This window comes from Miniopterus schreibersii, assembly GCF_964146895.1.
Source record: "Miniopterus schreibersii genome assembly, chromosome: 11".
NCBI classification, from domain to species: domain Eukaryota; kingdom Metazoa; phylum Chordata; class Mammalia; order Chiroptera; family Miniopteridae; genus Miniopterus; species Miniopterus schreibersii.
In genome coordinates, this window is record NC_138111.1 from 67,571,514 (window position 1) to 67,599,153 (window position 27,640).

The 27,640-nt window shown below is 43.7% G+C and overlaps 1 protein-coding gene across 3 annotated transcripts in view; it reads right to left on the bottom strand.

Moving 5' to 3' along the window:
- Positions 1-5,928: 5,928 nt before the first annotated feature.
- The window catches only part of FAM120A (family with sequence similarity 120 member A), a 95,776-nt gene continuing 74,064 nt past the window's right edge, over positions 5,929-27,640 (bottom strand). Inside the window, exons 12-18 of one of the 3 annotated variants that reach the window (XM_081151971.1) lie at positions 25,467-25,581; positions 20,169-20,378; positions 18,303-18,486; positions 17,632-17,766; positions 15,433-15,574; positions 14,859-14,955; positions 5,929-7,829 (exon numbers count right to left, since the gene is read on the bottom strand). In XM_081151971.1, the coding sequence (XP_081008097.1) occupies positions 7,521-7,829; positions 14,859-14,955; positions 15,433-15,574; positions 17,632-17,766; positions 18,303-18,486; positions 20,169-20,378; positions 25,467-25,581 (1,192 nt within the window). In that variant the 3' untranslated portion in view covers positions 5,929-7,520. Of the gene's footprint in view, positions 7,830-14,858; positions 14,956-15,432; positions 15,575-17,628; positions 17,767-18,302; positions 18,487-20,168; positions 20,379-25,466; positions 25,582-27,640 lie in introns of all 3 variants that reach the window. The other 2 variants (XM_081151970.1, XM_081151972.1) reach the window with 2 other exon arrangements.

The window sequence follows — 27,640 nt, forward strand, 5'->3', positions numbered from 1 at the left end:
CCTGATTTTAGGGAAAAAGCTATTTTCTTAGTCTTTCACCATTATGACATTTGCTTAGGGTTTTTCACATATGTCCTTTACTATGTTGAAAAGGTTTTTTTCTATTTTTGTTGAGTATTTTTATCATGAAAGGGTGTTGAATTTTTGTCAAATGCTTTTTCTTCATCAATTAAGATGATCATGCTTTCGCCCCTTTCATTCTGTTAATGTAGTGTATTATATTGTTTGATTTTTATTGATTTAAAGGATATTGAATTATCCCTGTATTCCAGGAACCAATTCCATTTGGTCATGGTGTATGATCCTTTTAATATGCTATTGGTTTCCTGGTATTTTGTTGAGGATTTTGCATCAATATTCATAAGGGATATTGTTTTGCAGTTTTCTTATAGAGTCCTCGTCTGGCTTTTGTATTAGGGTAATATGAGCTTCATAGAAAGGGTTAGGATTCCCTCCTCTGCAATTTTTGGGAAGAGTTTAAGAAGGATTGATGTTAACTTTTCTTTATGTGTGTAGTAGAATTCACCAGCAAAGCCATCTGGTCCTGGGCTCTTCTTTGTTTTTTGTTTTTCTAAATATGTTTATTGATTTTTAGAGAGAGGAATGGGGTGGGAGGAGAGAGAGGAGAGAGACGGAAATGAGAGATGAGATAAAGACATTGATTGGTTGCCTCCTGTATGTGCCCCAACTGAGGACCAAACCTGCAACCTAGGTATGTGCCCTGACTAGAAATCGAACCCATGACCTTTCAGTGTATGGGATGATGCTCCAACCAACAAAGCCATACCGGCTGGAGTTGTGTGTTTTTTTATTATTATTGCTTCAATTTCCTTAATAGTTATAGGTCTATTGAGGTGTCCTATTTCTTTATGATTCAGTTTTGGTAGGTTGTGTGTTTCTAGGAATTTGTCCATTTCATCTAGGTTAACCAATGTGTAGGTGTATAAGTAGTGCAGGTTTTATAGCAGTGAACAAGGCAGACACATTTTCTACTCCAAGGAGCTCATATGCCGGAACAGAAGACAGCCAATAACTGGGTGGTGGGGAGTGATGTCAGAAAAGAGATACTAGGTCAACGCTGGATGTGTGCTTTTGTAACAGATGAATCTAGCAAATACAAAGGGAATTCTAAGAGTGGGCCCTTCTTGGGGTACTGGGACCAAGCTGGTCTGATCCAGAACTGATTGAAGTAAACAGTGACCCATGGGAACTTTGGAAGCCTTCTGTTTTTTTCCTGATAGGTTTAAAAGTGTGCCCTGTGTTGTTGACCATCTCTAGAATGGCCCTGTGGTGTTTGGAAGCAAAGTTTATAGACAAAATCCCTTCAGCTGGGTGATCATATAATTTACAATCCAAAAGGGTGCTGTTAATAAAATACCAGTACAGGGGCAAACAGGCTTTTCCAGACAAACTGGGACCAGGATGACCCTCCCACAGTTTATACTATGGTCATGTCTGCAGGGATGGACATGCACAAATACCAGGAATGGACACCGTGTGATGTCTGGGTAGGTCTGCCAAGGGTGCCTCCAGCTGTTTGCTTCATGAGCTGCCAAGGCCAAGGCTGTCCTAGGCACCTGCCCTTAAGTGGCTCAAACTCTGCCTGGGTAATTCCCACCCCAGTCTCTGAGTCATTACTCAGAGACTCCCTGACACCTCCCTCTATCCCTACCCATAGGAAGTTCCTTCTTTTCTCTGCATTTTCCTTCATAGAACTTATTACCATTGCTGTTGCATTTTCATGTATATTTCTTTTCTCTTGTGTGCTTTTCATGTGACTGTCTGTTTCCTGCTCGAGTGAAATGCTGCAGCACAAGGAGGTCTCTGTTCTGCTCATGGTTGTCTCTCCAGCAGCTATCACATTGCCAGCCCTAGCAGACCCTCCTGAAGCGGGTTTGGGAGTACCTGGTTAAATACGAGGTGAGGGTGAACCTTCAGTCTGATATCAGCCTCTACTGTTGGAGAAACAGGACCACAGTTCTTGCTTACTACCCAGGCAGTTTCATTCCACTTGGGACTGTTAACATTCAGATCAGCCCAGGTCACTTCCAGTCACCCCTCTGTGTATCAACAAAAAGAAATGTGCAATCAGAGCTAAGTCACACCCAGCTAAGGTGTGGCAGCCTGCCCATGGGTTCAGAGACAACTGGGCAGAGCACAATCAGCACTTACCAGGAGGGCAGCACACAGGGTGTATCAGCTTCCTGGGGCTGCTGTAACAAGGTACCACAGACCAGGGGGTTTAAAACAACAGAAAAGTGTCCTCTGAGGGTTCTGGAGGCCAGAATTCTGAGATCAAGGTGCCAGCAGGGCCGTGCTCCCTCAGGAAGTGCTAGGAAGGGTCTGCTGCAGGCCTCTCTCCAGCTTCCAGCACTTTCTTGGCTTGTGGCAGCACCACTCTAATCTCCACAAAGCTGTTTTTGTCCCTTTGTGTGTATCTGTGTCCACATTTCCCTTTTACAGGGACGCAAGTCCTGTGGATTAGGGCCCATCCCATTCCAGCCTGACTTCAGCCTAATTACACCTGTGACAACCCTATTTAAGGGTCTAAGGGACCGGAGTCAGGACTCCGATGTGAATTTGGGGAGATGCAGTCCAGCACAGGGTGAGGTGCCTACTGCAAAGCTTGCTTTGGCCCTGTCCCCAGGTCTGTGGCCCAGGTCGTGCTAGGGAAGCTAACAGGGCAAGACGGGAAGCCCTGCATCCCACAGCCTGGGCCCATGTGAGGAGAGCAAAGGTGACTCCAGGTAAAGTGGCCTCTGCAAGGTTCACTGTACCAAGTGGGGAGCAAGGAGTAAAGGGGGGCAATAAGCTAGACATTCTCAGAAGAACTGAAGGTAGAGTAAGATCACTGGAAGAGAAAGCCGCTCCCAAGGATGCCCACATCAGGAAAGGACTGGCACCCTCCCCATTGTGTCCTCGGATGAGGGGACAGAGAGTGAATTCTTTCTTAAAATCCGTGTCTTGGGCTGGGTTTTTAGAATCATAAAAGAGCCAGGGCATTAGAAGTTCTGTCAATTGAAAAATGGAGAAACTGAAGAGACATAGTAAACATAAGAGGGGAAATGCCAACCTCACTAGCAATGGAAGCTTGTGAAAACCAGAAATCATTTCCCCATCATCCTGGCAGAGGTGGGAGGGTGCGGTCAGTGCTGAGGAACCAAAGGCCCTTCCCCACGCCTCCCACCCTCCTGTATACCTTCTGGCAAAACGCTAACCACCTGCAGGGTGCATGGCATCCCCTTCCTTGACCAGCTGGAGCCCACTCACAGCCTTCCAAGGGCCACCAGCATGCCCAGCACGCTGCAAGGTGACTCACCCCTCACTCTCCCGCTCTCCCCGGCCTGACTCCCACCCCTCTCTGCACAGACCCTGTCCTTGCGGCAGCTGGTCCCATCGGGCCTCCCTGCCAACGGCCCTAGCACCGCCTTTGATTTTTCGCGTCTTGTCTGAGTCGTGTCCACACGTGTGCTGCCCCATGTGAAGGCCGTGACGGCATGCTCCCCGCGCCTGGGCCCTAGAGCTGGGCTACACGGACCCTCGATGCCGGGAGCGCTGGAATAGAGCCGCGTCCAGCCACGCCGCTGGCAGGCAGGGCAGGTCGGCCCTGGGGCTGCGGACGCGGCCCAGCGCTGGAGGAGAGACCAAAGTGCTGCCAGGCGGGGAAAATGCCACGAAGTATGTACGGCATTGATTACTTTCTGCAAAGAAAATAAAAGCCATTTATATATACTGCACAGAAAAAGGGACGACCAAGAGCAAATACTAACAGGTGTCTCAGGATGGGAGAATTACTGCTGATTTTCCTTTTTTGTTTATATTTTTAAAAGTTATTACAATAAACATTACTTCTGAAATGAGAAAAAGAATCCACAAAAGCCATTTTTAAGGAAGGAAATAAAGGGTCAATGCCTGGGCAGAATTCGGCCCAAGCCCCTGCAGGCCCCACCGGGGGCGGGCGGAGCCGAGTGTCCCAGCCGAGCGCGGTGCCCGCACGTCCCTCTGCGCCGCGCGGGGTCCGACCGCGCCGTTCTCCCGGCGGGGACCCGCCCCGAGGCACGAGCCGCCGGCCGCGGGAGCAGGGCCGGGCACCGGGCGCACGGTGCACCACGAGGGCCCGCAGCGGACACCGGACTGAAGGAGTACAGCGCGGACCAGGGCGGTCCAGCCGGGCTCCGCGGTGCGAGCGCGGGGTTTGCTGACACGGCGCGGTGCGAGCGCGGGGGTGCGGTCCCTCCCCCTGGGCGGCGCGCGAGCACCACCCCTGACGGCACGGGTCGGGGGGGCGCAGCGCGAGCGCCGGCGGACAGCGCTTCCGGCCCGCGCGAGCCTCGCTCCCGGCCCGCTCCCTCCCAGGGGCGCGGGGCTCCGGCCTGCGGGCGCGCTGCCCGGGGGGGACGGTGTGCGGCTCCGGCGGGGTCTTCCGCGGCCCGGTTCGGGGAACCATGACTTGCGCACTGACCGTGCAGGGAAAGCCCTGGTCGCGGTGAGGACGACGCCACTGCCTCCGCCTGCGGGCCTGGGCGGCGGCGCCGGAGGCGCTGGACCGCGGACCTCCGAGAGGGGGCGCGCGCGACGCCACTGCCGGGCGAGGGGAGCCAGACGGACAGACCTACCCCGCCCCGCCCCGCCCCTCGCCCTGAGCGAGGCCCGGCTGCACAGTACGCAAGTACCCGCCCACCTTACGCAGGCCCCGCCCTACGTGACTGCGTCCTCCGCCCACCGGCAGGAAGCGCGGAGCCGCGCCCGCCCTGCATCTTCCCCCGACTCCCACATCTTGGCTGGCGGAGCAGAGGAGTCTCCCAATCATCCGGCGCCGCCAGGTTCCTCTTCCGGCCCCGGACTCGCGCAGTCGGCGCCGAGCGCGCGCGCAGCCCGTGCGGCGGCGGCGACGCCGGCAGCGCCCGCGGAAGAGCGCAGGACGAGCGGAGGCCGGCTCTGCAGTGCCGCGGCCTCGGGCCGGCCGCCGCCGCCCCCTAGCCGTCACCGCCGAGGTAAAAAAGCGTCTCTGGTGGTGATAAGTGTCGTCCTGATAGGACTGTGTGAGGATTAAATGGGTTAGACCCCCAGAATAGTGCTCCTAAAGTAGCATTTCCTATTTTAGCACCATTATTGAAGTGGTTGGAACACGAGAGATTTATAGTGGGTTCTCAGAAAACAGATACCAGTAAAAACGTATTCAGTCACCCCGTCTTGTGCTAACCACCCACAACTCACTGATGTAAAAACATGGTGAAACGGGGGAGAAGACAGAACTCTGCCTTGCACAGTAACTCCAAATAACTTATGTAAGTACTTAAGCGTAACTCCCAGCTCCTAGGGGCGGTGCAGAGTGGCCCTCCCCCAAAAGCACACAGCAGGGGGGACGACCGACACAGCCGGGGACCAAGGCCGGTGACGGGGATAGTCATGCTAACCCCGTGCCCCACGTGCCTCATGAGAAAAACAGGCCAGTTCCAACCGAGGGACATTCGGCACAGGGCGCCCCCAGCCCTCTCGGCTGCCGCGGGAAGGCCTGACGCTGTCCCGGCAGGAAGGGCGGGGAGACAGGACAGCTCGGTGTAACGCAGTCCTTCCCCGGACAAAAAGGGACACTGTAAAAACTAAACAAATCCGAATAAAGTATGGGTTTGGCTAACTAAAAAAGGGGGGTTTAATCAAAATCTAATTTATTTCTTCCTTGGGCTTTTTTAGAAAAATAAATTTCTATTTCTAAGCCTGCTCTCAGGTCTTTTTTGTAACTGAAACTCAGATCAGCATAATTTTCATATTAACCATGTATGTAAGTTCCTTTAGAGCTGGAAATCTGGAATTATTTGCAAAGGACAAAATATTTCTCAGTCTTATTTATTTGACCAAGTTCTTCAGTAGCTGTTTCAGTTTGAATTAAACCTCAGTAAAATACAAGGAATTTAAAAGCCACGCCATACTTTATACTAAAAGAATAAAGATTTTTATTAAGCATTGTAAGTTGCATTCAATAGCCTTCAATACACCACACCACAACCCATCTACAATCAGTCAAACCCAACAGCAGTTCATTCTTGCACAATCCATGAGTTAGGGCAAAACTCCCTTCAACTTACAGTAAGATCCTACTCAAGTCTTGCGGGCAGGGATTGGGGAATTACATCTCGTTTCTGATCACTAATGTGTGATGAAGAGCATCAGGAGAATTATATGAAAACGAATAAGAAGTGATTCTGATTTCAAAGTACATTGTTTGGAAACATTAACAAAAACATCAAAATGATATAAGTATACCTGCTTCTACTAAATTCTTGATGGGAAAGTTCTCAAGAACAAGCAATTTGTTTCCTGCTACAGAAGGGGGGTGGTGTTTTTTTTTTTAAAGATCAAAGGGATTTTTTTTTTTGTTTTTCACAGAATTTCATATTTTGCTAATATGAAGGCATAAAACAGCAACAAAGAACAATAATGCATACAGCAGTGAATACACCAGGGTAATGTTGATATTCGAAACAGCTAGATAATTTTGGGGTGTTTTAGAATAAATGCAACAGAGGTCAATAATCACAAAATTTTAAGGTTAGAGCAAGATCAGTCAATGACTAAACAGAGTTAACATCTTTTATAGGACTATTACTGATTATTAGCATTTTTGTTTTGCAAATGGGCACATACTGGTAAGAATGGAAGAAAGGACAATAACATGCATAATATTAACTACACACTTTAAAAATTATGAACCATGCAGAAGTTTAGCTCAAGTAGTAGCACTAATGGTCTACGTTCGATTCAAAACCACATAGTTCATTGATCACAGATGCATGGTATTTAAGTCACAAAAAGTTTCAGAACACATTGTATTGATTTTGAAAGGTCATTTGCATCTTCTATGATTTCAACTTTATCTCCATTTAACTTGCTTGTAAAGTATGTATGATGTACTGTATATTTAAAATCAGCAGAACGGCAATATTACTCTATAATTTTTTGTTTTGATAGTTGCACTTTTTCTTTTAACACAAAAGAACCACATCAACAGTGATGAAATTTAAGTAAGAAAGAAAAACTGTGGTTGTGCCTTATTTCTTTCATAATCATAAAATCAAAGCCTTAAACAAAGCTTTCTTGTGAACAGTAATGCAAAATCAAAGATAATGGCATACATATGGTGCCAAATGCTAAAAATGATATTTTAAGCTATATATACTTAAAGACTGCCAAAATTTGTTTTCTTTATAGTTCAAGAAACACAACTATAGGCTTTTGTCATAACCAGTTTAAACTTTGTGTGTACTTCATTTTAAGAGTGGGAGTCAAATGCTCTTCATTTTCTTTCTCTTTTTGTTTATTGTAGCATTTTGACTACAACTGGTTAAAACTAAAAATGTGTTTTTTAAATCTCTGATATCAAAGAGGGATCCGAATTTCCAAAGTCCTCATTTTTCTCTTACGGAAAGGAAAAAATGTACATAACTGTAGGCTCTCTTTCTCTCCAGATATTCCTAAATCCTTACCCTTCCAGCATCCTTCACCCTCTATAAAAAATAAGTTTATTCTTCTTGCTTTAAGACAGCTGCCTCCAGAGCATCAGCTCCACGGCAAGCACTGTCTGTGCTTAGTGCATTTAAGTGAGGATTTGTATTGCACGTCTTAGAGTCATTGTTCAAGGCACTTTCCGAGTGGCTGGGGGCCCTGGTGTCGCCTGCACTCCCATTCATCTGGGAAGCTGGCTTCTCAGCCACCGCTCCGTTTTCAGCCAGGGACCCGTCTGAAGAGATGGCAGAGGACTTGGATTCCCCGGATCTTGACTTCAGTTCTTTGGCCACTTCTTCTGCTGAAGCAGCATAAGGAGGCTTGCCCTGTTTCAAATGAATTACACAAGCAATTAGGCAGCTTTTGATAAACAGTGGGAAAGAGGGGTGCTGAGGCCTGATGGCGCTTGCTGCAGATTCAGGAATAGAATAGAGTGTATGTACTTTCCACTCTATACATTCTATTATATACTCCATAAGTCTGTATACACTCTGTACATTCTGTTATATACTCTACGTACATTCTCTACTCATTCTCTAACACAGTGTCTTTGCTTCTGATGGACCTTCATCTGGCAAAGGCTTCTCCTGTCTCAGCAGTTGCTCCTGTGTCCCTGTCCCTCAGCGTCCCTGTAGTTAATGTCCTGATGATGAGGGACATCCACCTGAAGAGCCCTATCTAATCCTTTTGTGTAACATCGAGTCATTTACAGTAAAAAACGCCCCTCAATAAGTCTACTCTGAAGTTTCAGACTACACCTGTCCCCCATGACCACCAATGGCACACCTGCCCGTATGAGGCAGAGGGACGCCCATTTTTTCTGGGAAACGAAGGAATGATGCACTCTTTGCTGGGAAACCTCAGCAAGAACAAAGTTTGCACTGATAATCGCTACATGTGTTTGTGGCTTATCTCTTCTGAATGGGTCTCCCCCTTCTCCTAACAGATTTAAAAACAATTCTCTGGAAAAAAATGAATGTTGAGACTGATTCAACACATTTCCTGAAAGACAAGGTCTCTCTGTAAGGAACCATGAAGAAAGATCTTTCAGTTGCTTACATCTTAGAGCATGGGTTTTTCAACCTGGCATCATGACACAGTGGACCTCATAATTCTGCCACGGGCCGTGTGGTGCACTGTAGGGTGTTGAGAAGCATTAATGGCCTCTGCCCACAGAAGCCCTCAGTACTTGCAGCCCAAGCTGTGACAATTAACCATGTCTCCAAATAAAGCCAGTGTCCCCTAGGGGTAACACTGCCAGGGCTGAGACCCTCCATCAGAGACTTGTTGCTGAAGAAAATATTGATGGTCTTCACCTTCAAATGGTCATTTTTCAGATGAGAAAACAGGCTCAGAACAGGTAAGCTGCTTATAGATCTTCCAGCTCCACATCCCACCCCCTTTCAACACAAGATGGCGATGCATCTAGTGCCTTCTAGTCCTTGCTACTCTGAGGTGTTTTCCCAGTTGAAGGTGAAGGCCACCTGCTCAGCCCAAATGGGGCTGAAGGTGCCCATCACCCTCACCTTAGGGATGCCTTCTCCTACACCAGTGGTCACCATGTTCCCCTTTGGGTTCCATGTCAGACACGGTCTTCTCATTTTAGTTTTCAATCCTAGACTTCAGAAACACTAATGTAAACTTTTCCAGAAGTCTATACTACTGTCATTTTCTTGGAACCTTGAAATAAATAATATAAAAATATAGGAGGAATAAAATATAGGAGGGCCAAGAAGGGGCAAAAAATAACACTGAAGATATCAAGTACATGCTTTCAAACCTCAAAGGAAAAAGTACACTCGCTGGACTAAACAAATACCTGCAGCGGTACTGCCAGTGGTGGGGAGCAGCCCCTCACAGACACCCGCTGCAGGAACTGCATCAGGGGCCTCTTTACTAGGAGCCTCCCCACAGTTACTCTAGGGGGGTGAGGGGTATTCATGGAGGATGCAAGAGGAATGAGAAGGAAAGCCAGCTTGCACCTCTCTTTACAGCCATTCTTCCTGCAAGCCTGGGCCACTGTGAGGCGTCCCTGCCACCCAGTGACCACAAGCACAGGGCGGCACTGCCTCCCCTGCACACATCCTCTTAGAACTGGCCCCACCAGGATGGGAACAACGTAGACAGGAGGACAGGTCAGAAACTCTCAGGAGACAAGCTGCCCTTCATTATCTGTCCTCAAGATACAAGAATACTAATGTAACCTAAAACTAAGCACAACAAGTACCAAGGTGAAGCACATGTGACACCACTATAGAAAAATAAGGAATGGAGTAACATTCCTGTGGTCTATGAACTATGTCAGAAAGTATGTCCACAGAAGACCAAGACTGCTTCCTCTGATTTCAAAACGGGTTATGATAGGACAGGACGTACACCAATCACACCAAGAAAAGCTAGAAAGTGAGGCGACAGTCTTAGAGGAGAATTCAAAAGAAAAAGATTATTCGAATGACAAAGACTAGGAGAAATACACCAAATAAGCATCTTAATACCTGAAGAAAGTGAAAAGAAACAATTTTTAAGATCAGAGAGAAACAAAGATAGAGAAATGCAAATCAAAATTATGCTGAGCGAAATAAGCCAGGCAGAGAAAGATAAGTATCACGTGATCTCACTCATATGTGGAATCTAATGAACAAAATAAACTGACAAAGATTCAGAGACATAGAAGCATGCAACAGACTGACGTATTTCAGGGCAGGAGGCAGGGGGGAGATTAACCAATGAACTTATATGCGTACATGCCTAGCGTGGGAAAGTGTGGGGAAGGCCTGGGGAGGGGGGGACAATATTGTGTGGGGAAGGCCTGGGGAGGGGGGGAGCAGGGTATAGAGGGTCAATGGGGTGAGGAGGTACGACGGACATCTGTAATACTTTCAACAAATTAAATAACTACATTTGATACTACCTCATACTACCTGAGACAGCTAAACTCGAAGACAAATAACAAAAAGTGTTGGTGAGAATGTGGAGAAACCAGAACTCTGACATTGCTGGTAGGAATGGAAAATGGCACAGCCACTTTGGAAAAACAGTTTGGTGGTTCCTCAATTAGTTAAACTGAACTACCATGTGAGAATTCATTCTTACCTATATAGCCAAGAGAATGGAAAACGTGTCCACACAAAACCTTGTCCATAATGACTCTAGTTAATAATATTCTGTTGTACAGGGTGGGGTAAAAGTGGGTTTATAGCTATGAGTATGCAAAATACAGTTTATTCTTGTATTATTACTTATATTATTTTCCATACAAACTATAAACCTACTTTTGCTCCACCCTATATTTGAAGGTTGCTAAGAGAGTAGATCTTAAAAGTCCTCATCACAAAAAGAAACTTTTAAAATTATGTAAGTTTATGGATTTTAACTAGACTTAATGTGGTGATCATTTTGCAATGTATACAAATTATGTTGTATACCTGAAACTAATATAACGATTATATCTCAATAAAACTGGAGGGAAAAAACTGAAATTATACACACACACACACACACACACACACACATATCCATTCATAGCAGCATTATTCATAACAGCCCCAAGATAAAAACAACCTGAACGTCCATGAACTGATGAATGAATAAACCAAGTGTGGCCAATCCACACAATAGATTGTAACTCAACAAAGAAAAGGAATGAAGTGCTGGTATGTGCCACACATGCACTGACATGAAAGGTACAGAGAGTAAGTCCACCAAGACACAAAGCAGATATGTGGTGGTCAGGGGATAGGGGTGTGCAGGGCAGGGGATAGTGACTGCTCTTGAGTATGTGGTTTCTTCCTGGGGTGATGAATGTTCTGGAATTAGTGGTAACTACTGCATGACCTTGAGAATTGTACACTTTCAACAGGTGAATTTTATGTTTTGTGAGTTATATCAAAAAAAGAAAGGAAAAGATAAAAAGAAATCAAGAGTGAAGACGGACCCAGAAGGACTAGGAAAACAGGAGCACCAGAGATTACAAGCAAAGAAAAAGCACAGAAATGAAAAACTGGTAATTCAAGAAAACTTCCTGATGCAAAACAAGATTTGAAACCGTGTTTGAAAGAGCGTGTCCAGTACTGAGTGCACTGACCCAGAGCAACCAGCAGCAGGGTGCATCACTAAACTTTGATAGAAAAACGGAAAACAATTTGGGCATTTAAGTCAAAACAGCAAATGGCTTTAAAGGGAAAGACAATTAGATTATCGGTCTTTGACAGCAAAGATTTATGACAGAAGAAAATGACATAGATGTAAGATACTTAGGGAGGAAATGTGAGTCAATGTTTTCAAGAACAGACAGACATACCTTGCTTTACTGCTCTTTGCTTTACTGTGCTTCACAAATGTTACATTTTTACAAACTGAAGGCAAGACCCTCCACCAGCAAAAAGATTACAACTCTCTTTGTTGTGGTACTCACTTTACTGCAGTGGTCTGGAAACAAACCCACAATATCTCCAAGGTATCCCTATGTTAGGAAAACAACTTTTCAAACAGAGTATTTTTCCCAAAAGTCCTCCCTGAGGAACTGAGTCGAGAAATAGCCTCAGAGGGACAAAATGGACCTCCAGACATAGGCTGGTGAGGCCTGGGATGCAGAGATGTACAGAACCTGGACAAATGAGGCTAAAGGAAGAATGAAGCAGGTCACTGCTGTATGCCTGGACAATGCAGACAATTACAACACTGCTGCTGTTGTTTTTTTAATGCAAGAAATGGGATGGGGGAGGCATATACCAACATTTTACCTGTCCTCAGTGATGATGCTAGTGATGGCAATATTAATGTTCTGAGCTGCCTGTGTGTACAACATAGGACATTCTAAGTTAATTATTCCCTGGGTTCTTAGGAACCAAGATCCTCAGGATGGAAGCATATGCAGATATAAACAGCAAAGGTTAAGTAAATTTCTGAGGTGGTAAATCTGAATTGAGTCAATATAAATAAACTCTTGAGGTTTTCACCGAAAAGAAAAAAGCAGCAGTATGCATGTATACATGTGTGCACACAGCATATATGATGTGCATACCATCCCCTCTAGCTCTTTTCTAGGAAAAACCCGTAAGTCATGACGTGGTGTGAAGAAAGGACATCCAGACAATGAAGAGGCCAAGTGAAAGCGCCTAGTCCTCAGTTTGAATTGGAAACACTGGTATGAGGACTCCATCTTAACAATATATATAGTAGAAAACATACGTGTGTGTGTGTGCATGTTCATGTATGAAGAAATGGAGCTGTGCTTGTGTACACAGAGCGCCAGGGACAGTGACCACCCCATGGCAGTCAGAGTGTATCAGTGCCTATACTATGGTCTTGAAAAGCTGTTTCCCACTGAAGAAACCAAGAAACTAAGAGAAGTGGCAGTTGCAGGTCCACTGGGCTGGGTGACACCCTAGGAAGAAAGCTACCAAGGTCCTCATGTCACAGCTAAAGGGCCCAGCAGCCTAGTACAGGCAAGGTGACTGCAGCATCACATGCAGACCTTGCCTCTCCTGTAAGGGCTATAATACTCGAGCACCAGAAGCATCTATTTATAAAAATACTCCAATAAATAAAGAAAAATAAATAATGGGTTGAGAACATCTTTGTTCTGCAATCCCTAGTGAATGAATGAGTCTAGACACTGAGACACTAACAGGGTCCAACACACAAAAATAGACAAGCAGACATGAGAGCACGCAGCCACAGGGACAAACCCGAAAACAAGGCAGCACCCAGACCCAGCTACCAGTGGGTAAGGAAGATGTAAGCAGAGCCGCACGGGAATGGCACTGAGCGCGTGCAGTGAATCCAGAGCTCTGTCAGGCTGTGCCTGGGCTGTGCTTCCACAGATGAAGTAAAGGACAAGAAAGGGAGGGAGGCTGAGAGACAGCAAGCAAAGAAAATGCACAAAACTACCGCGGCCAGGGACACCACACAGAACAATGAGACCACAGAGATGGCACGAGAGAACCGAGAACAGTTCTAGGTCACGGTTATTTAGGTGGAGGGAGGCACTGGGATACGGAGCAAGGGCTCTCTGTATGGCTGGTGGTGCTGTTCATCCAGTGACGGCACATGGCATTGCCTGATAGCTAATTAAGCTACACATCTGTTTGGTGTGGTTTTTGAGAATTTATTGGATTGTTAAATTAGAATTCCCTTATGCTGGGTCACAAATTCACTGTATGCACTAACTTCTATTAATTACCAGTAGCCTGCATATGCTAAGGTTTTCTGACTTACCTAAGAAAATTTTCAAAGTATGTATGTTTTATATTAAAATAAAGTGTTTAAACTATGTGGGGCCACAGTCTCTACCACCGGCTCAAGAAAGGCCTCGTTATCCTCTAAGGATGAGAGTAACACAAGGGCCATTTTTACAGGAAGGGTTCTGGGAGGGAGCCACGACCTTATTGTGGCTCCCTGTCCTAGACGTGTTGAGAGGCTAAGATTGCCTTTGGTTCAAAATGCATCTCTGTAAAGGCAGAGGAAGGTCAGGGTGGGCCTGGGGGGGAGGTCAGGAGCCAAGTCCCATCCCTTGCCGGATGCTGTGCTGGGAAGGGGCTGCCTGCGCCCCACTTTCAGGGAAGGGACTGCCTCTGTACTTAACTTGATGTATTTTATTGTAACAAGTGACCAAGGTGCTAAGATCACCTGGTAAAGGCAGTTTTATCTTCTGTTGGCCAATTAAGTTTCTAAATATGGTTTATTAATATGAGTAACAAGAGTGCATGCACTCCTCTTAATGTTTACATGAATAGCATCGGAATAAAGTACATTTTGATTAAATGCTGTAATTCAAGAAGTGAGACAACATACTACAGTGTTAAAGCTGACTGATAACATTCTTAAGAGGAAATTCACCAGGATCCAGGTCCTATAATGGTATACACAAAGTGGAAGAAAGTTCTAGCTCTTTTCTGAAGATAAGCACATGATTTGTTTCCTCTTGGGCTAATCCTTTCATGGAGAAGTTAGTCAAGATGGTCCAGGAGGAGAAACAGACATACTGTCCTAGCACTAAAAGTCATGATTTTCTTTTTAAATCCTAAATGTTATTTACTTAATAATGTTTCCTAATATAAACACCCTGGATTTATGCTCCAATGTTCCTGGATTATGCTCAAAAAATTTATAATCCAATGTCCCTGGATTATGCTAAGTAAATTCCTATAAGCAGCTGTGAACCTGAGTACAAACCTCATGGAAATGATTTGAGGGACTTAACAGCTGGTGAGGACCATATGCCACCATCAAGTTAGATGTTCCACAGAAACGTCCCAACCCCCTCCCCCCTCCCCCCCCCACAGTAAAACACTAGCCTGGAAGACAAGACCACCAGGAAGTGAACCAGCACTCACATTGTGTCATGTTATTACCTGAATCACACCCTGGTTTTTATAACCTCTGCCATAGTACCTCCCACCTCTTCCAAATGTTCTGATCACAGGGGTGGAAATAACTCCTCTTGGACGCCTAAAGAGTAAGGACAAAAGCAGAGAGACTTGACTCTGTTACAAACAGCATTTAAAACATTTAAAATAATATCAAATGGATTTAAAGGTTTCTAATCTTATGCTTACAGGAAGCATTGAGTTGATTAAATCATGGACATGCCAAAGATCAATTCCAAGGAATCAATCTTATTTTTTTCGTTCACATCCAGTGCATGCAATTTGAAAAATAATACACTTGAAAAATGCTACTGTTTTAAACATTATAAAATAGTTAATTGAATAAAGTGTGGATAATTACTTAACAATTTAAATAATGACATATATATAGTATGTATGTATATAATGCAATACTATATAACCACTAAGAACATTACAAAGAAGAGTGTATTTAATGATATAAAAATGTTTCTAGTAAACTCATAACTGAAAAAAAGCAAGTAAGAGGCTGTTTTTTAGTTTATATAAATTAAATACATTTTCATTGTTTAGCACTTACCCTCTTGCTGGTCCTCCAACAGAAACGACCTGTAGGGGGAAAGGCCCACGGCCCCCGCGGCCCCTTCTGCTCCCAGCCCAGTGGCCGACCACGGTGCCAGCTATTTCTAGCTTCCCTCCCTGAGAAGGTATAGGTTGGATTCCTACACAAAAAAATAGACAAGAACAAAACAGCACCTTTACAATTCCAGAATTAAGAATGGGAAAGAGAAATAGGGAAGTGTTTTCTTTTCAGCTGTGGTCTATGCTTTGCATGAAGCCCTTCCTCTTGCTTTGTGAAGGCTTGTTTATTATATGGAATATCTATGTGCACACGGTTTGATTTTATGGGTTTAACTGTTGTTACAAATACACCTGACAGTAAGACCAATGTGTTGGCTACTCAAAGAATCCATGACAACTGAAATAGGTTACAACTGAAGTGCAAGAGATGGAGCTACAGTCCATCATGTACTGTCCTGGGTGCAGATGGCACCGATTCTACATATTATCTTCTCTTTGGATAATAACTTCTAAGTTTACTACCTTAACCAAACATTATGGAAATTTATTAGATTGTTAAATTAGAATTCCCTTATGCTGGGTCGTGAATTTTCTGTACACACTAACTTCTATTAATTACCGGTAGCCTGCATATTCTAAGGTTTTCTGACTTACCAAAAAAAAAAAAATCTCAAATAATTAACTGTTCGCAAAATTTCTGATAAAAACAAAACAGAAAAGACTCTCAAGCATCTTATTTTCTGGAAGATGGCTACACTAATAAACTCTCATCACCAAGGTGTTAGCCATGGTGATTTAGCAGCCAGGTGGTGCTGTCCAACAAAATCTATGACAAGTCTTACGTTTTTTAGTGGCCACACCATAAAAATACAAAGAAACATGTGAAATAAGTATTAACAATATCTATTTTCTTTAACTGAATATATACAATATAATTTCAACATGTAATCAATATAAAAAACTATTGAGATATTTTGCATTTTTTTTTCTGTATTAAGTCTTTAAAACAAAGTGCACTTTTCACTTAGGACACAGCTCAGGTTGGATGAGTGATAGCTCAAGTGCTTGAGAGCCACCTGTGGCCAGTGGCTACTACCCTGGACAGTGCATATCTGAGTTCCAAACACAAATTGGGGGAAGTTAGAATGCAGGCTCCTCTTGTCATTTTCACCCTAAGATTTCCCCGACCCCCATGCTCTACCCCAACTGCAGGCTAGCAGGAGATTCCAGGCCAGGGCTGTGAGGAGCTGAGCCAACTGTGAAGCAGAACACACCTCACTGTGTACCGCATGACAGAGGGACAGGAAGAAGAAAGCGCTGACAGCCAGGAGAACCTAGGGGAGGCAAGAAAGGGGCATGCAAGTCCAGTGGGGAGGGATAAATGCTCCTGCGGCCACAGAGGGGCTGCACTCATCTGTGAGAGTCTCACTGCTACATAAGATTTCTCTCACAAGCCTCTGTAAGCACCCAAGTAAATGAGCTGGGGAAACATTCCTGGTTCAAAGAAAAAGGCCTGCCTACCTCAAAGTTACTTAACATATATCTGAATAACTTTGTAATGTAGACTCGATGGCCTGGTTTAAATCTGCAATCCCCAAATGCAGGACTTGTGACAAAGCCACAAGTCACAGGCTTCAAATTACAGCAAAATCACAAGACATTATTTCAAAACTAAATATTAAGATTTTTTTCTCCATTGTAAGCCTAATACAAGTGAGAAGAGAAGCAATGGGAATTTAAAATAAACAAACTGATTTATATATCTAATATCAGATGTTTCTTTTAAAATGTTTCAAACTGTGGTAAGTTTTTAGCCAGGAATTCAACTGTGGCCTTAAATCTTCTATACCTGCATACTCCTCTTTACCAAGACAGGCTGTCCGGGAATAAAGTGGGAAAGACATATCACTGGGTATTACTGGGCAACGGGTTCTGTCACAGGAGGCTAGAGGGCCGGGTGCACACAAATGCTGTGTATGGACACATGATAGCCCAGAAGGCAGGCAGAGATGGGCCACAGCAAAGCTGCTGCAGAGACCCGGGCAGACAGGGGCTGGGAAAGGAGCAGAAACAAATGCCAGGGCAGGGGCCCCATGGAAAGAATGTGCTGCTAGAGTCAGGACAGAAGAGGAGCCAGAGGAGCAGGGAAGCTGCTGGTGGGCAGAAGCTCTAGGAGGAGGCATGGCATAATTACCACCCTGCGACTTGCTAGTCCTGCTGCCGTCACTGCCTGAGAAGGCTCCACAGTGTCCTGCTGCCGTCGCCACGCGGAAGGCACGGTAAGCGCCTGTTGCTACAGTTTCCCCATAGGGGCCTCCAAAGCCACAGACTCCTGTGGGACCCGGGTGGAGAAAGATGGGAGAAGCCATGAGCAACCAGGTTCAGGGGAGAGTCCCCGGTGGGCTTTCAGGCAGAGTGATCCCCATTTCCTCCAGTTTTTGTTCTTATACCATCAACTGCCAGGGAGGGGTCTCCCAAACCCCTCTTGTCAACACCAGAACACTGACATGTCACCTTCAACGATACTAAAGGAGCCTCCTGCAACCAGGCACTATCACATGGCCCAGTCAGTGGCCTTAGCAGAGGAGGGCTCCCCTGACCTCACATGAGAGAAAAATCTTAAATCATAGTATAAGCAGAGTTTTCAGCCATAATGGCTGATTTTAAAATCTCATCTCTGCCACAGTTTCTGTAGCTCCCTTTCTCAGAATCTCTTCTGGGATCAATTTGCTCCTTCCATAACTAAGCCTGACAGTTAATTACAAAGTCTCAACATGACAAGACATGGCCCACCAAGGCCCGCAAGCTGTGTGTGCGTCTGTCTTCCCACACCAGCAAGGCCCTACCTGCAGTGGTGGACATACTCACCTGCAAAGCCCCGCCCTCGGCCCTGAGCTGGGGGGACAGGCCCGAAGTGCCGTGGGTACACAGAAGTGGGGTAGAAAGGCAGCGCAGAGGGCGGTGGGAAGGGGAGCGGGAGGCTCTGCCGGGAGAAGTTCAGCCCTTCCAGGATGCTCTGCCGCATCTTTTCTACCTTGGCAGCTTGCTCAGCCTGCAAGTCAAGCACCAGCATGTGATTCACAAGGTTCCAGTTGAATTGGAATGAACAGGAAAGAAATGACATAGGTTGCTGTGCCATGTCTAGTTATTTACCCGGAAACAGGCAGTCTGCTCAGCAGTACTTGTTTGCAGATTACAAAGATGACCACAAGAGCAAAATTGCAAAAATAAGATACCTCTTAATCTCATAAACAAACATGAATTCCTACTGTCTGAGCATATCTTTAGGTGAGAACCATTTACCCTAAAAGCTATTACTGAAACTGTGGATTTCGCTCTCAAAATCAAAGGCTAAATCAAGACATCTCACCCACAGTTTTCCTTCCTTCCACTCACGCACTGCAGGATAGATGATGCCTAGTTCACATCTTTAAAGCTGACTTCCTGCCTCTTTAGTATTAGGTCAGGTATTCACTGCATTTTACAGAGAGCGAACTGCAGTGCAGAGTGATAGAGGTTTCTTAAGGGAAGCCTAGAGCTCTCTCTCCAGGATGGGACCAGACCTGTCTGCAAAGCTGCTCTGAGAAGACTATTCTATCACTACATGTTCATTAGATCATGAAAAACAACAGCCTGAACAGATGAGGAATATACAAATTGCCTGTTTCATTGACTTCAAGGCCAGTAGTGCTATCCTGCAGCCCGAACGAAGCTCATTTAACGACCCAAACATTCAACTGGAGTGCCTTGTGGACAACCAATCTTTAACCAGAATCTGAAAATCTGCTTACTCCGTAGTAAATCTGCATGCTTTGCAGTCTAAAGTTTAAAGGCTTGAAGCCAATCTGAGCCTCTTTTAGGCAATGGGACAAAATAACCCGATAACCTACTTCACTTTATTTTTAAACCAGAATTTAAAAAAGCAGAGCTGATCCTCATTGTTCATGAGCTCCACATCCGTGAATTCACCTACTTGCTAAAATGTACTGGTAACCCCAAATCAATACTGTGGCATTCTCACGGTCATGTGCAGACATGCAGAGCAGGGGACACTTTGGGTTGCCAGCTGAGGTTGAAGAAGGTGACGCTGCCTTTTTGTTTCAGCTTTTCCACTACAAGCAAGTGTCCTGTTCGCCATCTACTTAGTGCCGTTTTAAAATTTTTTGTGGGTGACTTTGCTGTTTGACATGGCCCCAAGTACAGTGCTGAGTGCTGTCCATGTTCCTAAGTGCCAGGCTGTGATGTGCCTCATGGAGAAAATACATGTAGATGAGCTTTGTTCAGGCTGAGTTACAGCGCTGCTGGCCTGAGTTCAATGTGAGCGAATTAACAATGTATATTCAATAAGATGTCTTTAAACAGAAACACACATAAACAAGGTTATGTGTTGATCGGCTGACAAAGATATTGTGACCAGAGGATCAAAGGAACCTAACCTTGTATTTCTCCTAAGAAGTGAGGTGCAATATCTGCTAATACAATGCTTGAGACAAATTCATAGAACATAATTATGGTGATTAATGAAAATTGAATGGACTGTGTATCTCATGGACACTGAATTGACATGGCTCACACAAGGGGCTGTGCCCAATCTAAAACAGAATCCTGTTGCATGGGGTCATTACAAATTTGATATGAAAGATGACCAATTAGCCAGTGAGCGGTATTTCCCTCTGTTTAAAGGTGGCCAGATGCTCCTCCCCACCTCCACCAGACTGTGGTCCTGCAACTGACCTGACCATCACAGAGGTCGATGAGTGGGGTCTTTTCCCGGCTTGCTTTGAGGAGCTTGGACTGGAAGAGCTTCCCATCAAAATACATCCAAGGACAGCAGTGTTCCCAGGGCACAGGCTGGCCACATGCGTCGTTTGCAAACAGGGCCATGTCCACGCCACTCATGAAGAGAGCTGACAGCTGAATGCCTCGAGGGTCGAGGTTCTCAATCTTTAAATGGAAAAGAGTGATTTCTATGGAGTAAGAGTACTGCATTACCAAGTTGTTGCAATGTCTGACTACAATTCTCATGGTTAACCAGGACACCCCTCAACCAGACACCCTAAGCAAACCTGTTAACCAACACCATACAGTGACCTAGCACTGGCCCGTTTCAACACAAAGACTTTTATGTTAGTTAACAAATTTAAATTTAAGAGACTGTTTTATAAACATACTGAAACATTTCAGTTTGGAATGTGTGAAGGTTATACAAGCATAAAATAATATCATATTAAGGTTGACACATGATAAAGTAACAAATTATTAATAGTCTCCTTAAGCAGCTAAGAAGCCCACAATTCATTTATGAAATAAAATTTTACACTGCAGGTTCTATACACTGGTAATGCATTAATAGAAAGATTGTAAAAAGGAACACTCTAATAAAATTATGCATTTTTCAAAGAGTTATATTTAAAAATTACTTGGTATAATTTCATTCTAAAGCTTGTACTTTGTTTACATGATTTTATATGTTAACGTTTTAGATAGCAACTTATTAATGAGACTGTCAAAATGTTTTAGGAGAAATGGATAGCTTATAAATGAAAGAACACAACAACAAAAACACTGTATCTGAACCATGCAGACTATCAGAATCTAGACTGTCTCCCTATCCTCTCACTGGTCATTAGCACTGGGAGCCCTCCTGTGTGCACACGCTCTCTCTCCTAGCATCTGATGTGCAGGGTGAGAAACATGGACAAATACAGTCAACTCTTGATTATCTGTCTGTGAAGGACCTAGTTTGTGGATTATCCGGGACTGAGTTTTAGCTGTCCTGGTTTCTGTCTTCCCACCTGGCATGCTTATTTTCTACAGTGATGGAGTCTCAAGAATGTTATCTTTGTGGCTATCAACCTAAGCAATACCTAATTGTGGCAGATAAACTGGCTTTTCATTAAAGAGAAAAAAGATCATTCTAAGCCAAATATTGATGAATCTATGAATATCTGTTTTATGCTGTCAGTCCCCATTATCAGTTAACATTATGTTTTCTAACCTTTTTTTTTTTTTTTTTTAAATTTTAAGTCAATGCAGTTCAGAACTTCCTGAACCTGGAAAAGTCTATCCACCCCACTGGGCCCATGCTGCTGACTCCTGCTTCTCACATGCAATGTTGGGAAGGGGAAATAAACATGTTCAGTTGAGGGCAGGCAGGGTTAAGGTGATGGGATTAGATGCATTTTTATATTTATGAGCAGAAAATGGAGAAAGAGAGGGCAGATAGGAAGTGAAAACTGTCTTCTCTGAGAGTCTAGAGCCAATAACGGGGTTACTCCTCCCTGAAAGCTGACATTGTGGGAACGTGGCACAGCAGCAACCTGGCCTCCAGCTGCTCTCTCACTGGGGGCTATGACGCTTGGGCCAGGTCAAAGATGAGGAAAAGGCCATGATAGTGATGGTGCTGCTCGAAAGATGTCTGCTTGCTACCCAAAGCTGTGACGGTGCCAGCAACAGCCTTTTGTGTAAGTTCGATGCTGCTCTCGTTTCTTTGTTGCTGGTGGTGTTGGTCATGTCGACAACAAACCCTTAGTTGACTAATAAAGCTCAAACCATTCTGGGCAGGTGGTTATCTGAGTGCTGAGGTTAAGAAAGGAAAGCCAGTGTGTGGAGCACAGAAGCACCCTATTTAGAAAGAGTAATCTCCTGTGAGCTGATAAGAGAAATAGAGAAGCCTACGTTATCCACACACACATAACTTATTTTAAATAGCCTTACCATTAGTTGAGGAATTGTGTCTTTATGGGTTCAAAAAAATGATTTTCAAGTAATTTAGTTTCAGTAATAACAACTCTCATTAATTTAACAGAGAAAAATTCTGAAAACAAAAGTTGTCTAAATAATGGGAATAAAATCTCAATTTGCTGTGTAGATTTTGCCTCATATGACAATTTTTAAATTACATAGCAGTTTAAATGTTAATTATACAAAGAATACTGTCTACTATTTATCGGGAGCTTAACAAATATGTATCAGACACTGCTCTAAGTATTTTTACTTGTATTGTCTCATTTACATCTCAACAACCATATGATGCAGGTACTGCTCTTAGTACTCCATTTAACAGATGAAAAACTGAGTCACAGAGAGCTTAAGGTCACAATACTGGTAACTGGTAGCACCAGAATCTGAACCCTTGACCACAGAAATGGCCGAAATATTCACATTCCAATCTCAATTTCTTATACCAAGTAGTATAAAATATTCAACATTATCCAAAGTTCCTCAACTAGAGAAATGTTGACAACATTTTCTTACTTTATAGGAAATACAGATATGGAATTTAATCTCTGCCCAATTAGCTCAAGAACCAAATTCCAGTAAAGTGACTTTGTCTGACTTCTAATTACCGGGCAGCAGACTCTTATTGTGACTTGTCCTATTTACCTACATGCACAATAACTCCTACAAGTCCCACAGACATGCTGCAGCCCATAACGCTGTCTTTACAGCTCTTCGTTTTCCATCTTTACATTCTGCACTTGGCATGTGAAACTGTTAGAAGAACGTAAGACAATTACAGGAATGTCAAGAGCATGGAGAAAGAAACTGGACAAAAACTGCAACTGTGCAGAGGTCCTGCTGGTCATCCTTTACCCCCCGCCTCCCAACAGCGTCAGTGCTGACTGCCTGAGTGATTTCATTCACGCTGGTGACCTAGAAGCACCTAATATGCCAGAGAAAAGTGAGGTGTCAGTCACTGCCCCAGGTCCTCAATGAGCCACACACAACACTCAAATGTTCATGGTTGGAGCGGCGGACAGAGCACGGACCAGATGAAACACTTATAAAGTCATTTTAACTAATGGATTCAACGTATTTCCCCACCAAGCCTCCCACCAGAAAAGCCAACCAGAGGCCAAATTGTCAAAATTAGGTTTTTTCTTTCTCTTTTCCTCTTTATTCTCAAAGTACATAGACAGAAGTGGGAGAAGAGAAACAGGGTCTGGGCAATCCACAAACTGGATAACGGCCCCTATAACACCACCAAATATCAAGAGTTGACTATATCCTACACAGTAAAATGGTTTTTTATAGGAAAGCACTATCACTGATTTTTTTTTTTTATATTGAAACAACTTTTAATGGTTTAATGAAAAAGTAGTTTTAAAATTTACTTTTCTATCACTGATTTTTGGGACCCTCTTCTCAGCTCTACATAGGAATTTTTATAGCACTTAAATAATTATTATTTCTATCAGTTCTCAATCTGATAGCTGAGAGGATCATCAATCTTAAAAAACCAATTACCTCTACCCCCAAGGAAAGCTGTTATTTTTTCTTCTGGTTCTTTCAGAATCTATACTACTCATGAACGGAGCGCTAAGGTGCAGGCTGCCCTTGGTGAAGGGAACACAGACCTCCAGACCAGAAGAGTCAAAGGGACAGGGTGGGCCTGAAGCGCCTGCACTTTCTACCACAGCTCTAGAAACGCCTAGCTTTAGATGAAGAATAGGAGAAAACCATGAAAGCACTAAGACTTCAAAAGAACCAAAATGAAAGCTTAGAATGTGACTGTCTTTCAAAAGTTATATCCTATGTGTTGATCCAAAAATGAAAAGGATATGGGAGAAAAGATGAACTTTGAGTAAAAGCAACTTGATGGTGAATAAGGCTTGGTGGGCATACCTGATACCTGGCGGTCTGATTTTCAGAACTGGGATGTCAATACTGATGTAATAATCTAAATAAGAGAAACAGGAAGTAGAGGTAGAGGGATGGCACCACACTCTAGTAAAAGTATTTACAACACCCCTGAGCACAGTCTGGTGATGAAGATGGTGGTGATGGCACCACACTCCAGGACACAGGCGGTAGAGCCTGTGCTTACAGTACCAGCCTCTCAGGGGACACCCGGCCAAGTATTCTAGAACAAAAACTTAAATTCAAAACCATTAAAAATAATAATAATTTCTGTCTAACAAACAGAAAAGCTTTATCTACAAAGTAAAGAACACAATTTAAGGTAGATTCTCCTAAGGTTTGTTGTGTTATTTAGCTTGTGTCAAAGTCATCAGAAGCCTAAGGTGACCACAAATGACATGGGCTACACACAGTCAAGGGTCACTCAACACCAAATTACTGAATTTAACTCAATAATTTAGGGGAAACCAGAAATTTATTGAGCCCCAACTGTAGAATACTAAAAATCTATAAAGTGAGCCTAAAATGTTTCTGTAGGGAAAGACCGCCTTCATAAAGAATGGCACAAAGATCTAAAAGTGAAGGCGATTTCATCAAAAGAGATTACTTGATTACAAATCAAATTTTATAAAATAAGTAAATAAATAACCAACGGCAAAGAAAACAACAAAACCCTATGCGTTAAAAAGAAAAGGCGGATTCACTAATTTAGCTAACTCTGAAAAGTCTTGAACTTTCTAAAATTTAATGTAGAAATTAGAAAGCAAGTATAGCCATGCGAACACAGCAACTAATAAAAGTGCACTGAAAAGATAAGCACACTGAAATATCAGGTGGCAACGTGGAGAAAATTAATACTGTTACAACAAAGGATAAAAGGAATCACTAGAAGGGAAAATTAAAAGGTATACGATGTTAATGCTGACTAAAAGGGTGCAGGAATGATGTACAACATGGTTCTTCAAGTGGCTTTTTAAAAAGGGATTTACAACACCAGGAGGACAAAGACCATTTTTTTAGAGAAAACGAATGTTGCAATTAGGAACAACAGAACGAAATAAGAAAAAGATCCTGGCCAGATGTTAGGAAATTCTTAGGACCAAGCCCTCCCAGGGTTTGGGATCCCCACCTGAAATAAAAGGCAAGTTTATTTCCTGATGTGAAAAACAAGGATAAAACACCCATTGGTAAACGAGGGAGAATCTTTATCAGACAAAAGTAGACTTGACTGTGTCAACAGCTGGGAAGGAAATTCCCTTTGCCCTGAAGGCTCTCAAGTTCTTGTCCTGAGCGTTACTACTTTGGTGTACTGAGCAGCTGCCAGGTGAGGTGAGCTGTCCCTTGAGCTCCAGAGCAAAGCTCCAAGACAAGGAAGGAGGTGTCAGTTACCTTGAGTTCCTGCAGCTGATCAGGCTCGTAGAGTTTGGGGGACAACGCCTGAGCCAGGAAGGCATCCAGCTCCTGACGACGCAGTATCCGTGCTCCAGGCCACTGCACCATATACCTGCAGGGTGGACAGACAGAGAGGGCCTGCAATTAGGATGCAGCAATCACCAGTCACATGCTTCACTATTTTCAGTGAATGATGCCAATTACAAAAACCCAATAATCACCTGGCCAGTCAGCATTCTAGAGTAATTAAAAATAGCACACTAAATTTATACATACTGCAAACTAGCAGTATGGTGATTTTTAATACAACTTCACTTTTGTAAAGTGTTTAAATCCTGAAAACACATAACATGTGCCAAATTTATATTACTTATCTATTTTAATTCAAGACAGGCTACCCAGGAGGCAGACCCTAGGTCCAAATAAGACAGATGAATCCCTTGATGAAAAGCGGGTGTCCTGTGAACCATCTGCACAAGGGGCTCTGGCAGTGGCTGGTGAAGGTACAGGGACTAAGTGGAAAGGGAGCCCAGGCCGAGAATTAAAACTGGTCTTCAGAATGCGTGCCTATAGTCCCTGGGAGCACAGACTTAGTGGGGGCCAAGCTGGTGTGAGCAGCTGATAGGAAATCAATTTCCAAAGCAACAACTTCCATTCATCTGAGAACCACCAGGTGCCCATGGAATCCTCTTCCCCTTATGCACCTGGCAGTGTGTGCGCCCCAGTGACAACCTGGGGCACTAGGTAAGGGCACAACCACAAAGAGTGTTTGGGGTAAGAGCCTGAGGTGCTAACCACTATGAATTTGGTCAAAAGTAATGTTCAAGTCCAACAGTTCCTAATTCTCTGCATCCAGCAAACTTGAAGGATGACCTAATCAAGTTGCCAGGTGATCACTAAAAATAACTTCTGGTGATAGATTCATATGTCATTTCTGTGTGGCAAGCCTCACAAAGCTCTTTCCAGCCCCATCTGCCAAGGAAATTTTCTTGGGCTTAAAATCTAAGTCAACAAAAACAAGAATCAGAGTTGGTGCAAAGACCTGTCTCTTTTATAATAATTAACATTCACCCACAGGACCATGACCTAATGGGAAAAGGAGGAGCCTCCATCCAGCTCATGAATAAAAGTATTTTCAATAAAAATTCCAACACTGCTCACTAGGTGCCAGGCACCGGACTACACATTTATTGCACTGGCTCCTCACGTGGTCACAGAAACTCCGAAAGGAACCATCACTGTCCCATTTGAGAGAAGGGGAAATGGAAGCACAAAGTTTATATACCTCATGGCAAAATTATGTAGCCTTAGTAGGAAGGAAATGAACTTCAAGGTAAAAGAATAGTGGATGTTAAATCTCTGTGGTATTTAGATCTGATCAGATATACTTAAAAGAACTATGTAAAAGGTTTATTCCATTAAATTGCCAATATTTGCAATGACAAAAATAACATCCTTTGCAACTGTTCAAGTGCCACAAATATTAAATACAAATATTAAATCGTCTTACTGAGCTTTAATGAGGTCAATGTAGAGGGAAGAAGTGGAAAGGGAGCCCAGGACAAGAATTTAAACTACAGTCTTTAAACTATGAGTCCCTGGGAGCACAGAAAAAGAAACAGCAAACATGGAGAAAGTCCCTCCACTTGTATCTAAAAAACACCATTATGGAAAAGATTGTGTACAATACATGATGTTCTTTCCCTAAGTATCCATGGTATACATCCCTTTTGTTTTTATTTTTTAAAACTGTGATAAAATACACAACATAAAATTTACCATTTTAACCATTTTTAAGTGGACAGTTGCAGCAGCATTAAGTACATTCAGTGTTGTGCAGCCATCCTCACCACCCATCCCCACAACTCTTTTCATCTGCAAACCTATGAAACACTAACTTCCTTTACTTCTCAGCCCTTGGCTAAATGTTACTTTAAAAATTACGAATCAGAAAAAAAATGTCTTGGGGGAACGTTAGTCATCTCAAGATCTTTCCTGGTTTTCCTGGCTGCAAAGATTCCAGCACTCAGTTTAGCTGCAGCAACAAATAGTCTTTTTGGTTAGAATATCTGCTATTTCCTCCATTTGGCTTCCTATTACATTTTAACAGTTACCATTTACTTCTTTCTCAGTGTAAGTCCTGGGAAAGCCTTTCTGCATGCAGAAGAGTA